At 45.8% G+C, this 15,874-nt stretch overlaps 1 protein-coding gene across 2 annotated transcripts in view; it reads right to left on the bottom strand.

Moving 5' to 3' along the window:
- The window catches only part of SAMD4A (sterile alpha motif domain containing 4A), a 157,053-nt gene that overhangs the window by 29,256 nt on the left and 111,923 nt on the right, over window positions 1–15,874 (bottom strand). The window contains exons 3-5 of one of the 2 annotated variants that reach the window (XM_063118195.1): window positions 11,027–11,290; window positions 3,320–3,429; window positions 1,702–1,788 (exon numbers count right to left, since the gene is read on the bottom strand). In XM_063118195.1, the coding sequence (XP_062974265.1) occupies window positions 1,702–1,788; window positions 3,320–3,429; window positions 11,027–11,290 (461 nt within the window). The remainder of the gene's footprint in view (window positions 1–1,701; window positions 1,789–3,319; window positions 3,430–11,026; window positions 11,291–15,874) is intronic. The other variant, XM_063118196.1, reaches the window with a different exon arrangement.

A 15,874-nucleotide genomic window follows, 5' to 3' on the forward strand; every position in this document is an offset into this window, starting at 1 on the left:
CCTGTCGTTTTTTTCCTGTATAATATTGCCAAGATTCGATCATTTTTGTCTGTCTCTTCTGCCAAGACTCTTGTTCGTGCACTGGTTATTTCTCGGTTGGACTACTGCAACCTTCTTCTCACTGGCCTTCCTTCTTCTCACATCAGTCCGTTGGTTTCTGTTCACCACTCTGCTGCTAAGATCATCTTCTTGGCTCGCCGCTCTGACCATGTTACTCCACTTCTGAAATCTCTTCATTGGCTTCCAATTCACTTCAGAATCCAATATAAACTTCTCTTGTTGACCTACAAAGCTTTTCACTGTCTAGCTCCTTCCTATCTTTCCTCTCTCATCTCACACTATCGCCCCGCTCGTGCTCTTCGCTCCTCTGATGCCATGTTTCTCACCTGCCCAAGGGTCTCTACTTCCCTTGCTCGGCTTCGTCCATTTTCTTCTGCTGCCCCTTACGCCTGGAACGCTCTTCCAGAACATTTGAGAACTAAAAGTTCAATCGCAGCTTTTAAAGCTCAGCTAAAAACTTTTCTTTTTCCTAAAGCTTTTAAAACTTGATGTTGTGCAGACTTCTACTGTTACTTTCTACTGTTAGTTTTACCCTACCCTGTGCCTGCTTACCCTACCCTGTACCTGTTTGCATTCTCTTCCCCTCCTTATTGTTTTACTATGATTTTATTAGATTGTAAGCCTATGCGGCAGGGTCTTGCTATTTACTGTTTTACTCTGTACAGCACCATGTACACTGATGGTGCTATATAAATAAATACTACTACTACTAATAATAATAGTTTTACCCTACCCTGTGCCTGTTTGTTGCATTCTCTTCCCCTCCTTATTGTTCTATTATGATTTTATTAGAATGTAAGCCTATGCGGCAGGGTCTTGCTATTTACTGTTTTATTCTGTACAGCACCATGTACATTGATGGTGCTATATAAATAAATAAATAATAAAAATAATAAATAATAAGGAGGGCAACCAGGATGATCAGGGGTCTGGAAACAAAGCCCTATGAAGAGAGACTGAAAGAACTGGGCATGTTTAGCCTGGAGAAGAGAAGACTGAGGGGAGACATGATAGCGCTCCCCAAATACTTGCAAGGTTGTCACACAGAGGAGGGCCAGGATCTCTTGTTGATCATCCCAGAGTGCAGGACATGGAATAATGGGCTCAAGTGACAGGAAGCCAGATTCTGGCTGGATATCAGGAAAAACTTCCTGACTGTTAGAGCAGTACAACAATGGAAACAGTTACCTAGGGAGGTTGTGGGCTCTCCCACACTAGAGGCCTTCAAGAGGCAGCTGGACAACCATCTGTCAGGGATGCTTTAGGGTGGATTCCTGCATTGAGCAGGGGGTTGGACTTGATGGCCTTGTAGGCCCCTTCCAACTCTGCTATTCTATGATCTCCTCAGTTCCCAACTCTTCCTTTTTCTACTTTCCTTCTGGCCCATTTATCTTCATTTGTCCCCCTCTTTCCTGTTGAAATAGCACATGCTGTGACATGAGAGCAGATAAGCCAATGATAACACAGGTATGGGTGAAGGAAGCAAAAATATTAAGAATGCTCACAGCGAATGGTCTGCACAGAGGGCTCCAGAGGATATAGGAGGAATCCAAAAAGTTAAGGCGCTGAATTACTAATGCACTTAATCGAAGTAACAGCTCCAAATCCATCAGTTTTGGAAGAAAAGCTGAGTCAACTCACCCTTTCCAGGGACTTGAGAAGGTTCTGCCTCTCTTTTAGCTTTTGGATACTGATCACAATTTTGTGCCTTGCGCCTTTGGTAACGTTCTGTAACGGAAACGCAAAAACACAACGTTAGCGCACACGCACAAAAACGTCACCGTCGGAAGAGGGTGTGCAATACATCGTTCAGGATGGAGCTAAGCAATACATAGGAGGGCTCTAACAGGGATGCAACTTTCAATTAATTGATTAGATTAATCAGTTGAAAACACTGTGATCAATTTAAAAGCTTAAAACAACCAGTCTGCAATTTAAAAACGAAACCATCCCCTTGTTTTTATGGGGTTGGGTACAGAGTCTGGGCTCCCTCTTTATGGGGGAAACTTCTGAGCCAGTGAAGGAATCCTGCTGGTAGAATGGAGGTGGTCTTCATTGGTTTACCCCTCCCACTGCAGTCTTCTACTTTATTTATTTATTTTCTAGAACGCCCAATAGCTGAAGCTCTCTGGGCAAGTTCACAAAAATTAAAGCCACAAATACAGTATAAAACAATATAAAAGCTTAAAACTACAGTGGCCCCATTCAGAAGACACTTTAAACCATGGCTTTAACCACAGTGGTTAAGGCAGAAAGCCAGGCTGTGTTCAGAAGACACTTTAAACCACGGCTTTAACCATGGTGAATAAAGCAAAAAGCCTTATTCACCATGGTTAAAGCCGTGGTTTAAGTTGTCTTCTGAACACAGCCCGGCTTTCTGGCTTAACCACCGTGGTTAAAGCCATGGTTTAAGGTGTCTTCTGAACACAGCCCAGCTTTCTGGCTTAACCACCGTGGTTAAAGCCATGGTTTAAGGTGTCTTCTGAACACAGCCCAGCTTTCTGGCTTAACCACCATGGTTAAAGCCATGGTTTAAGGTGTCTTCTGAACACAGCCCAGTATAAAAGTACAACCAGAATACAAACTAGCAGAGATTTAAAATACGGATTTAAAACCGCAGAGCTAAAAAGACTAGATTGCTAAAATAAAAAGATCTTCACCTGGCGCTGAAAAGAGTGCAATGCAGGTGCCAAGCAAACCTCTCTAGGGAGCTCGTTCCACAGCCGGGGTGCCACAGCGGAGAAGGCCCTCCTTCTAGTAGCCACCTGCCTCACTTCCTTTGGCAGGGGCTCACGGAGAAGGGCCCCTGTAGATGATCTTAAGGTCCAGGCAGGTACATATGGGAGGAGGCGTTCCTTCAAATAACCTGGCCCCAAACTGTTTAGGGTTTTAAATGTCAATACCAGCACTTTGAATCGGGCCCGGACCGATATTATTATTATTATTATTATTATTATTATTATTATTATTATTATTATTATTATTGAGAACACTGGAAAATCAGGGTTCTTCACTGCGTGGAGCATCCACAGAGAGAGGAGGCCTCCTTTTCGTACAGCCGTCCTCCTAGAGCGTGATAAAGGAGAGAAGCCGGGCTGAGGACATTTTAACCCCTTTTGAACAACTGACCAGGGCTTGGGTCTGATCAGATTGGGTGACCCAAGCTTCTTCTGATGGAGGCTGGGGCGAGTGCGTGGGCCTCGTGCTTAGATGGCCATGCCCACCTGGCAGAAATTCATTACTGGGTAAGCGGACATACTTGGGCCTCAAGCTGACATTCGGTCAGGGCCATCATTTCGTCATACGTCATCTGGGAGAAAAGGGCGGCGTACTTGTGAAGGCGCAGACTTTTGAGCCAGGCAGGAACATCTGAAAGTTAAGAGAGACAAAATGTGACGATTAAATATTTGTTTACAAGTAGAGCTGAGCGGCCGAGCACACACATCACAGCAGCCACACCCAACCCGGACCCCTTCCCGATGGGTTGGACTGCAATTCCCATCATTCCCAGACATCATGGGTTTTGGAGGCAACCAGGTACGAAAAGGCTGCAATACAGTCTTTTAGGTCAGGATCATATTTATTTATTTATTTACATTTATATACCGCCCCACAGCCGAAGCTCTCTGGGCGGTTTACAACAATTGAAAATAGTAAATATTAAAAGTATACAAAAATTAAAAAATATATATAAAAACAGTATAAAAACAACAGTATCTATTTAAAAACAGCAATGATGTCATATGATGTCATTATGGGATCTGCCATCCAGTCCTTGGGTTGGATGCAGATTTAATCATACTTCGAGTAGACCCACTGAAATCGATGGGAGTTTATTTATTTATTTATTAAATTTATATACTGCCCCATAGCCAAAGCTCTCTGGGCGGTTTACAAAAGTTAATGCGGTCCAAATGCGGTAGCGATCCAGGCGCTTGCATTAAGAACACTATGGGTTCGATCCAGATTTAGTCATGCCTGGAGTAAACCCATTGAAATTATTAGGACTTGCGTTAATCACGACCCTGAAGAGGCTATGGGCCCATTCAGAAGACACCTTAAACCATGGCTTTCATCACGGTGGTTAAGCTAGAAAGCCGGGCCGTGTTCAGAAGACACCTTAAACCACAGCTTTAACCATGGTGAATAAGGCTTTTTGCTTTAGTCACCATGGTTAAAGCCGTGGTTTAAATCTCCCCAGAGGGCCTGCCAGGCCAGCTCGCTCTCTGCTTTTCAAAAAAGTAAGAAAGAAAGAGTAAATACTTCCTAAATTGAAGAATGTGTTGAGTGGTTGGCAAAAAGCTGAGGGCCCGGCGTTTTGTTACCATTGCTGGTTTTATGGATTTCTATCACTGGCTTTATGGGGGTGGTATGATAATCAGTCTGGTTTGTGTTCTTTCTTTCTTTCTTTTTAAAAAATCCCTCTGTTGCAAAGGATGTCAAAATCATAATTCACTAATAAATTAAACAAATAAGAAAACTACAACCTTGTACAGATTGGTACCTGCATTTGGCATGGGGACAGGAGTTACCAACCTCACTGTGAGATGCTTTGTATATCATACACTTGTATGGAGGGTTGCTCAACCCTGCTTGTGTCTGCATGTAGCTGAAGGCCTAGTATCCTCCTGCCAGTTGGGCTGAGAGCCTGTAGAACAGCCTTCCCTGACTCGGCACCCTCCAGACATGCTGGACTACAGCTCCCATCACCCCCAGCCAGCAGGGTCAATGGCTGGGGATGATAGGGGTTGTACTTCAACTGTGCCATTTCAGGCCCTGGCTTCAGATGATTCTCTGTGATGTAATCTGGGTTGCAAGGTGCTGTTATAACACGATCTTTAGCAGAGGGGGTCAGGTTAGGTCAGGTTCCTGATGGAAGCGAGATGGGATGAGATCAGCACCACGGAAAGCTCCAAGCAGTGCTTGGTCTGTCTGTATGTCACTCCAACAAAGAGCAGAACAAGACTGAGTCTTAATTAGGAAGTTGCCTGTCTTTAGGCTGGTTGGTTCCACCTCCACTCGGGCCACGGCTTTCTCTTAAAGGCCCCAGGCCTGTTTTAGCAGCCTCAAACTGCGATGATGTGGGAATGGCTGTGGAATGCAAATGACCTCATGGCCAAGGTCCTTGGGAGTCCAAAGACGGCAAAGGGAAGATCTTCCTGGGGAACTATGTCCTGGGGAGTTATAGGCCTTGTGATGCCTTTCCGTGACTGAACCCTCTTCCTGAGCTGTTTTAACTCTGGAATCTCCTTGGAAGAGAAGAGGTCACGATCCTCTGATGATTTGAATTTGGGGTCCTGGTCCATGACACTAACACATCTGGAGGGCACCAGGTTGGAGAAGGCTCTTCAAAGAGCTCTTCAAAGTAGAAGTGACCCCTGCCCTAAATGTCCCTTTTACTGAACATATGAAGTTGTCTTACATTGAGCCATCCCTTGGCTCCATCTAGCCTTCTCATTAGGGATCCTATTGGAGGGTCCGAGAGGCCCTGTCAGCAACAGGTGAAAGGTTGTGCCACATGAACTTTTGATCCTTTTCTGGTCTTACCATTTTATGAACCACATTAGCCTGGAAAGTAAGAATTATTGTGTCTGTGGGTGGATGCAATTGCCTCCCTGCTAATTATATACAATTGCCAGTTCTCCTTCAACCTCCCCTGATGCTGTTCCTGTCCCCAACCTGCCCTGCTTGCCCATCTGACTACAGCTTAGTGGATTTTTAAGCTCTTTTTAAAAAAGGTGTACATTTTTTAAAAAAATGTGTTTAGCTATTTCAGTGGTGGACAACTTGTGGTTCTCCAGATGTTTTGGCCTACAACGCCCCACAGCCCTAGTTAGCACAGCCAACTGTGAGGGATCATGGAAGCTGGAGACCAAAACTTTTGGATGGCCACAGATTGCCCATCTCTGAGCTATATCCTGGGTGTACAACTTGGTAGCGTGATGTCTCTGGAAAGCTCGCAAACTCATATGCAGGATAGGAGAGAAAAAGCCAACCTCCTCCTATGAGGTGCGATATGGCTGCGAGAAAGGCAAATGCTATTTTGGCCTGCAGTATAGCTTCCAAATCGTGTGAGGTACTGGTTCCTCTCTATTCGGCCCTGGTTAGGCCTCATCTAGAGTATTGCGTCCAGTTCTGGGCTCCACACTTTAAGAAGGATGCAGACAAGCTGGAGTGTGTTCAGAGGAGGGCAACCAGGATGATCAGGGGTCTGGAAACAAAGTCCTATGAGGAGAGACTGAAGCAGCTGGGCATGTTTAGCCTGGAGAAGATAAGATTGAGGGGACATGATAGCACTCTTCAAATCCTTAAAAGGTTGTCACACAGAGGAGGGCCAGGATTTCTTCTCAATCCTCCCAGAGTGCAGGACACGGAAGCCTGCACTCAAGTTACAGGAAGCCAGATTCCGGCTGGACATCAGGAAAAACTTCCTGAATGTTAGAGCAGTACGACAATGGAACCAGTTACCTAGGGAGGTTGTGGGCTCTCCCACACTAGAGGCCTTCAAGAAGCAGCTGGACAACCATCTGTCAAGCATGCGTTAGGGTGGATTCCTGCATGGACAGGGGGTTGGAGTTGATGGCCTTGTAGGCCCCTTCCAACTCTACTATTCTATGTTTCTATGATTCTATAAGGGTGAGCCCACAGAATATTTTTGACGTGCCCAGGGGTGGAGAGGAGGAAGTGGCTTAGGAAAATCAGAAGCTGGCAAGAATTACCGAGCGGTAGTACAGGCTTCATCAAGACACTCACTAACCCCTCAAGAATGATCAGGAGGCACATGGATGGCCCAGTTCTACAGACGAACCTCAGCAGATGTGGCTCTGGATGGTACGTGGATAAAGCCCTGCCTGGAATCCAGATGTAATTTGCTCTCAGCTCTTCAAAGGAAGAGCAGGGAAGAAGTGCGATGGATGGATAGATAGACAGAAGTGGTTAGAAGAAACCTGCACCGCAGTGAGCAACATTACATGGCCTCCTAAAAATGCCCATGTCATGCTCTAAAAAACACTGCTTTAGTCCTGGATAATTAGCTGAAGTATGGACCAGTAGAAAGTATCCTCCAGGGCACAACGCTGGCCATGCGCGCACGGAACTATAAGCATGATTTTGGGACATTCTGGCTGAGGGTATGAGGAATGGTTTATATAGCATGACATCAGAACTGGGGATTCCAGCTTGTTGCTCCAGGACTGCAAGCCAGGGTTTGTTCAAGGCTTGTAAAAGATGCAACAAGCCAGGATTCCCAGTTTGGATGACATGTTAAACCAGGATTCCTGGTTTGTTTAGTCGCTCACACTAGCTGGAGGAACTAAGTGGGAGCGAAGGGCTGTATGCAGCAGCACGCAGCTCGATAAGCCAGGATTCTGAAGAATCCTGGCTTATCATTTTGGGCAAACATAGCCACTGCCACCAGCCCACCATAAATGCCTGCAGCACTGAAACAATCCGTTCCATGAACAGTTAGGCCTAGTCTACGGCTACAGCAAAACAGAGTGGCAGAATGGATAGCACTAATAATTTCAGCATTAAATGCATTTGAGTGCATTAAATCCTGCAAAGGGGAAAAGAAACCACAGCACAACTAGTAAAGGGGGAATAGAACCACTCTACCTAGTGTGTTAGATTTCTATTTCTAGTTTCCGCTTCCCAAAAGCTTCTCAGTGGCTATAGGAACCATTCTGGACACATACACACTGGCATGGTGACTTGCGCAGTCCATGCGCAGTTACTCTGTGGCACCCATGACATTAATTATAACATGCAAATCAGCAGCTGCCCACTGATAGGTTTGCAACGTGGCCCTCTGTCTTGAACATCCATTTCTAAGGCCTCTCTCAAATCGCTGTGGGCCACGCTTGCATTCCTCAACGTAATCAAAAGAGAGAAGTGACATGTTGTTTCCTAAGGGTAACTTGAAGCCACGTTCAACAGCGACCACGATCAATGCGCAAATCAGAAAAGCCATCTCTCTCGCAAGCTGGAAGGAGCGAGTGCTCCACTGGGACTGTTAAGGAGAGACAGCAGATGGGAACGGGCGAGAGCCTGACGAACGTGTCACGGAAGTAGCACGGACGAAAAAGCACATGGGGGGGGGGGGAATAAGAGAGGCTGCCTGTTACTCCAGCCAAAGACAGATTCATGCACCGGAGAACGTTTGCATCCCATGCAACAGCCTTCACAACCTGGTGCCCTCCAGGATTGTTAAGAACATAAGAACATCAGAAGTGCCCTGATGCTGGATCAGACCAAAGGTCCATCTAGTCCAGCACTCTGTTCACACAGTGGCCAACCAGCCAATGGCCAGGGATGAACAAGCAGGACATGGTGCAACAGCACCCTCCTGCCCATGTTCCCCAACAACTGGTGCACACAGGCTTACTGCCTCGGATACCGGAGATAGCACACAACCATCAGGGCTAGTAGCCATGGAGAGCCTTTGCCTCCAGGAATTTATCCAACCCCCTTTGGACTATAACTCCCATAATCTCCCAGCCAGCATGGCCATCAGCCACGCGCTGCTTAAGGTATGTAAATAAATCAAAGGAAGGCCCTGCTGGACCAGACCAACTTCCTGTTTCTTGTCTATCCTACTTCCTGTTTCTTGTCTATCCTACTTCCTGTTTCTTGTCTATCCAACTTCCTGTTTCTCGCAGTGGCCAAACAGGTGCAGAAAAGGGCAACTAAAATGAATAAAGGGGCTGGAGCATCTCCTCTGTGAGGGACGTTTACTACAGCTGGGATTGTTCAGCTTGGAAAAAAGGAGGCTGAGAAGAGACCTGACAGAGGTGTACAAAACCATGCATGGTGTGGGGAGGGAGACGTTTACTAGAAACCCACGGGGTCATCCCTTGAAACTGATTGGTGGGAGATTCAGGATAGAGAAATGGAAGGACTTCTTCACACAGCGCATAGTTAAACTATGGAATTCGCTATCACAAGATGTGGTGATGGCCGCCAATTTGGATGGGGGATACTTGGCTCAGCAATACTACAAACGAGAAAGATCTTGGAATTGTTGGGGATCACAAGCTGAATAGGAGCCAACAGTGCGATATGGCTGCAAGAAAGGCAAATGCTATTTTGGGCTGCATTAATAGAAGTATAGCTTCCAAATCACGGGAGGTACTGGCTCCTCTCTATTCGGCCCTGGTTAGGCCGCATCTAGAGTATTGCGTCCAGTTCTGGGCTCCACACTTCAAGAAGGATGCAGACAAGCTGGAGCGTGTTCAGAGGAGGGCAAGCAGGATGATCAGGGGTCTGGAAACAAAGCCCTATGAAGAGAGACTGAAAGAACTGGGCATGTTTAGCCTGGAGAAGAGAAGATGGAGGGGAGACATGATAGCACTCTTCAAATCCTTAAAAGGTTGTCACACAGAGGAGGGCCAGGATCTCTTCTCGATTCTCCCAGAGTGCAGGACACGGAATAACGGGCTCAAGTTAAAGGAAGCCAGATTCCAGCTGGACATCAGGAAAAACTTCCTGACTGTTAGAGCAGTACGACAATAGAATCAATTACCTAGGGAGGTTGTGGATTCTCCCACACTAGAGGCCTTCAAGAGGCAGCTGGACAACCCTCTGTCAGGGATGCTTTAGGGTGGATTGCTGCATTGAGCAGGGGGTTAGACTCGATGGCCTTGTAGGCCCCTTCCAACTCTGCTATTCTATGATTCTATGATTCTATGAAAAGGGGGCTGGATAAATTCCTGGAGAAGGCTGTCAATGGCTACTAGCTTTGATGGCTATGTGGTACCTCCAGTATCCGAGGCAGTAAGCCTATGTACACCAGTTGCTGGGGAACATGGGTGGGAGGGGGCTGTTGCACTCATGTCCTGCTTGTGGGACCCTGGTCAACAGTTCGGATGGCCACTGTGTGAACAGAATGCTCGACTAGATGGACCCTGGGTCTGATCCAGCAGGGCTCTTCTGAGGTTGTTAGGTGCTTTCAGGACACGTACAAGCAAAAAGTGATCAGCCCCTCCCCTTCTGTCACTCATATCCTCACTTGCTGGTATTCACAGGAACACGGGGGACCTGGAACAAACTGTTGCTGTGTGGAGTTGCTTTAGTTCAGGGTTGCTGCCAGGCCCTATTCAGGATACTCCATTCCATACCCACCCACGCCACACACAATAAGTCAATCAGCATTCCACTGAGTTACTCTTCTCAACTCTTTTCCCACAGTTTCCAGGCTTCTTTAACCAGAATAGTTAACTGGCTGTCTTCTCCCATACGAACCTGTCTATCTACTTAAGTTCTCAAGAGTGGCCATAATCCTGGCAGAGGCACAGTTAGTGGGTACGAAGGAGAGCACTTTCCCCGTTGTAGCACCCAGGGCGTAGAACTCTCCAGTCCAGAATCCTAATTATTCCCACCTCCCCATTGGGTGTTCTGACGTGCCTTTGGCACGGATAAAGATGGAATTCCTCTTCTCCCTCTTTCTCCGCCAGCTTTACCCATCCCCAACCCCCAAAATAAACCCTTTTACGGGCTGCGTTTTGTACTATTTAAAATAGAATTTTTGTATTGTATGGTTCTTGTTTAAGCAACTTGATAGCTGCATTGGGGAATGGGGATTCCCCACTGACAGGTACAGAAAAGCAAGCTAATATCTATCTATCTATCTATCTATCTATCTATCTATCTATCTATCTATCTATCTATCTAATCTTAATACGTTAATAAAATAAACCACAAAGGCTAATGACTCTGGATAGACTGATCCTTCCTGAACCTGTCTAATCTCCTTTTGTCACGAAGAGGGTTTTACAATAAAATATAAACATAAGAAACAATCCGTGAGTCCTGTTTTTGAACAGACGGTTTTAAAATAATTTCAGGGGCTGTTGTGCGTGTGCGTGTGTGTGGTTAAGGGGCTGTGGGGTGTGTGTGTGTGTGTGTGCGGGTGTGTGTGTGGTTAAGCAAACAGGAGGATGAAGGGAAATCTCACATTCTTTCCACTCACCTTTCATACCACTCCCTTCTTCCTGGAATGTGTTACGAGCAGAAGTCTGATCTTCTAAGTGTTCGCTCCCACCACTTCCCGAAGAAGCTACACTGCTTTGAGGAGACAGGGGGGCATGATCCGAAGGGATGCCCAGGGGTCCTCTAGCGCGTAAGTCCTCATGAGACATCCATCCGTGACCTAGAGGTTGGCTGGGCACAGTCATGGGCGGGGTTAGGGACACGGACCGTTTCAAAGGGCTGTGGTGGGTCTGGCTTGAGAGAACTGAAACAAACAAAAATGGGGGAAAAAAATTAAAACAAGGTATTTCTCCCCCAATGCGTGGCACACAGAAGCATCGGCGGCTTCATTGAACCCAGAGAAACAGAGGTGTGGAGCCGGAAAGGTGGAGTAATGGGTGGATTGGAGATCTATGCTGCATGTACATGCCGTCTCTGGAACGAAACCCCCAATGGTCATAGAAATGGCTGATTCCACACAGCTGGACCCCCAATATTTGTTTTGCCTGAGGAGGATTTCTGTGAAGCTCAAAAGCTTGCTCTACTGTCAGATAGCTTCAGTACAGGGGGGCGGGAATGGGTGGCTGGCTCCTCATATGTGGTTGGGACTCCAATTCCCATAAGCTCCAGCCAGAAAGGCTATCGGCCTGGGATTACGTGAAATGTAATCCTACAACATCTGGAGGGCCGCAGGTTCCTCAGCCCATAATATCAGTGCGAGTGAGATTGGAAACGTGGCCCGAAAATGTGGGCCGTAGCTGAGCAAGTGGGTGACTGCCGGCCCCAAGTGGCCTTCTTTGTTGGCTCTGGAGCCTTTGGCCAGTTTCCTCCCTTTCCTAGTCTTTTGCGCCCCCTCACCTCAGCTCATCACCTCACGTACATCCTTACCTCAGTCCATTATAAGAACATAAGAAGAGCCCTGATGCTGGATCAGACCCAAGGTCCATCCAGCGCAGCACTCTGTTCACACAGTGGCCAAGCAGCTGTCCACCAGGAAACTACGAGCAGGACACGGTGCAACAACACTCTACCAACCATGTTCCCCGGCAACTGGTGTATTCAGGCTTAATGCCTGTGATACTGGAGGTAGCACATAGCCAGCAGGACTAGTAGCCATGGATAGCCTTCTCCTCCAGGAATTTATCCAACCCCCTTTTAAAGCCATCCAAATTGGTGGCCATCACTACATCTTGTGGTAGTGAGTTCCATCATCAGGTAGAATGGAAGAGTGCCCCAAACAGAAAGTGTAACTCAGAAGCAATGTGCTCTACATAGGGCTACCTTTGTTCCTACTCCGGAAACTTCAACTAGTTCAAAACATGGAAGCCAGGCTGGTCACCGGTACACCTAGGGGTGACCACATTACACCAGTCTTAAAATCTCTTCACTGGCTGCCAATTAGTTTTCAGGCAAAGTATAAAGTGTTGGTTATCACCTTTAAAGCCCTACATGGTTTGGGTCCAGGCTACCTGTGAGATAGCCTTCTCCCGTACAATCTGCCCTGCACTCTCAGGTCCTCTGGGAAGAATTTACTCCAGTCGACAAAAACAAGGCTGACAACTATTACCCAGAGGACCTTTTCTTCTGCCTCTCCCAGTTTGTGGAATGGCTCACCGGAAGAGATTCGTCAACTTAACAGTCTTCCGGAATTTAAGAAAGCCTTAAAGACTGCTCTCTTCCGGCAGGCCTACCCAGTTGAATTTTAAGATGCCTTTTATTAATGTGCTGCTTTTAATAATGTATTCGTTTTAAATGTTTTAATCAATTATATGTATTTTATGGTGTTTGCATTTGTGTTGTACCCCGCCTCGATCCAGAGGGAGAGGTGGGTAACAAATAAATAAAATTATTATTATTATTATTATTATTATTATTATTATTATTATTATTATTATTATTATTATAGCCACTGACAGCCTTCTCCTGCAGGAATTTGTCCAACCCCCTTTTAAAACCACCCCAAATGGTATCCACAACTATGACTTGTAAGAACATAAGAACATAAGATTTGTCATGCTGGATCAGACCAAGGGTCCATCTGGTCCAGCACTCTGTTCACACAGTGGCCAACCAGCCACCGGCCAGGGATGAACAAACAGGACATGGTGCAACAGCACCCTCCCACCCATGTTCCCCAGCACCTAGTGCACACAGGCTTACTGCCTCAAATACTGGAGATAGCACACAACCATCAGGGCTAGTAGCCATTGATAGCCTTTGCCTCCAGGAATTTATCCAACCCCCTTTTAAAGCCATCCAGATTGGAGGCCATTACTACATCTTGTGGTAGTGAGTTCCATAATTTAACTATGTGCTGTGTGAAGAAGTACTTCCTCTTATTTGTCCTGGATCTCCCACCAATCAGTTTCATGGGATGACCCCATTGGGTTCTAGTATTTTGAGAGAGGGAGAAAAATGTCTCCCTGTCCACATTCTCCACACCAGGCATCATTTTGTACACCTCTATCATGTCTCCCCTCAGCCTCCTCTTCTCCAAGCTAAACAATCCCAGTTGATGTAACTTTCTTACTTTCTTTCTTTCTTTCTTTCTTTCTTTCTTTCTTTCTTTCTATAGCACCATCAGTGTACATCAGTGTACGTTCCCTCCTAGGGGACATGCTTCAGCCCCTTAATCATTTCAGTTGCCCTTTTCTGCACTTTTTCCAGCTCTATAATATCCTTTTTCAGGGGTGGTGACCAGAACTGTACACAGTACTCTAAGTGTGGTCGCACCATAGATTTGTATAAGGGCAGTATGATACTGGCCGTATTATTCTCAATTCCTTTTCTTATAACTGAATTCCATAGTTTAACTATGTGCTGTGTGAAGAAGTCCCTTCTTTTTACCTGTCCTGAATCTCCCACCAATCAGCTTCATGGCATGGTCCCACTGGGTTCTAGTATTATGGGAGAGGAGGGGAAATGTCTCCCTATCCACATTCTCAGCACCAGGCATAATTTTATACACCTCTGTCATATCTTCCCTTACTCGCTGTTGTAACCTTCACTCAGACGGACATTGCTCCATTCTTGGCAACCTATATGTGTAGGGCCTACAAAATCCTCCAAAACTTGGAGGAGGCATTCTTTCCCCAAATCCCTGCAGTTTTGTTTCCAGTAGGGTGACCCTATGGAAAGGAGGACAGGGCTCCTGAATCTTTAACAGTTGCATAGAAAAGGGAATTTCAGCAGGTGTCATTTGTATATATATGGAGAACCTGGGGAAATTTCCTCTTCATCACCACAGTTAAAGTTGCAGGACCTATACTAGACTGAGCAGATTTAAAAGAGGGCAGGGCACCTGCAGTTTTAACTGCTGTGATGAAGAGGGAATTTCACCAGGTTCTCCATATATACAAATGACACCTGCTGAAATTCCCTTTTCTATGCTAACTGTTAAAGATACAGGAACCCTGTCCTCCTTTCCATAGGGTCACCCTAGTTTCCAGGTCTAGCTAAGGCCTTAATTTGCTTTAAAATGGTCAACTGTACGGATTTTGGATATGTTGATTGCAATATTACATACACTACCCAAGATTCTGTGGATGAAGGGCCGTTTATGCATTTTTAAAATAAATAAATAAATAAATAAATAAATAAACCCAACTACTGTCCTGAGCCAAATGGATAAATAAAGTTTGAGCATGTTAACATGATATCCTGGAGAAAGCCTCTCATGTTTCACTGTGGGTCACCTTGCTATGAACTGACTGCATTCATGCTCAGCCAAAACGGTCAGAGGAAGAGGGAAACACATCCTGAAACACACACATGAAAAAAAATGCAATTTCTCTGCTTGTAGAGTTTTGTGGGGAGGGTCATTCTGCATATTGGGGGGATTTTTTTCCGGGGGGGGGGGGGAGAGGAGAACAAAATAGATAGCCCAGGTACATTTTGTGTTGCTTCGAAACAATTGCTTCTCAAGTTTCCTTCCTAAGGTTTTATCACTTGAGCGGATGGAGCAACAGTTGGCCTTCTCTCCGTATAGCTGTTGGGGAACGGGCGGAGATCCCTACATCATTTCTCGATACCGGAAACCACCAGGACTACCTGTCTTGTGCAAAAATAACCGATGTCTTGTGTACAAACAGAACTGGGAGGTTCTCCTGGGAGAAGACATATAGTGGAGAACACCAGCCTCTTATGGAAATTCTGTCCTCAAAACCATTCTGCAAAAGTGTGTCTAACTGTGCGTGGAAGAGATTATTTTCTCTCTTCCTTCTTCCCTGCGGCCTTCTTTTCGGCATTTGTATGATGTTGCTCTGTCCCATACTATGCAATGATAAACTTTCATCAAAGGAAAAGTTTGCAACTCCTTTCATCGCAGACATAAAACTCTCGCAGCGTAAACAGATGGTTTGTGCCACCACGCTTGCTAAAATAAAAATATAGTGCAATAACAGAAGGAGCAATCAAGTGGTTACAAGAGCCACTGAATGTTGTTTTTTTTTAGAAGAAGCTGTTTGATACAGAGACAGCCTGGAATGGGCTGATGAACAAACATATGGGAAGCAGGCAGGGTCTGGAAACAGACTGATCCTTAAAGAAGGCAAACTCCATGTTAGGCATTATAAGAAAAGGAATTGAGATTAAAACAGCCAGTATCATACTGCCCTTATACAAATCTATGGTGTGACCACACTTAGAATACTGCGTACAGTTCTGGTCACCACCCCTAAAAAAAGGTTATTATAGAGCTGGAAAAAGTGCAGAAAAGGGCAACTAAAATTATTAAGGGGCTGAAACATCTCCCCTACGAGGGAAGGTTACATCAACTGGGATTGTTTAGCTTGGGGAAAAAGGAGACTAAGGCGAGACATGAAAGAGGTGTACAAAATTATGCATGATA

This window comes from Elgaria multicarinata, chromosome 2 (assembly GCF_023053635.1).
Source record: "Elgaria multicarinata webbii isolate HBS135686 ecotype San Diego chromosome 2, rElgMul1.1.pri, whole genome shotgun sequence".
Taxonomy (NCBI): Eukaryota; Metazoa; Chordata; class Lepidosauria; order Squamata; family Anguidae; genus Elgaria; species Elgaria multicarinata.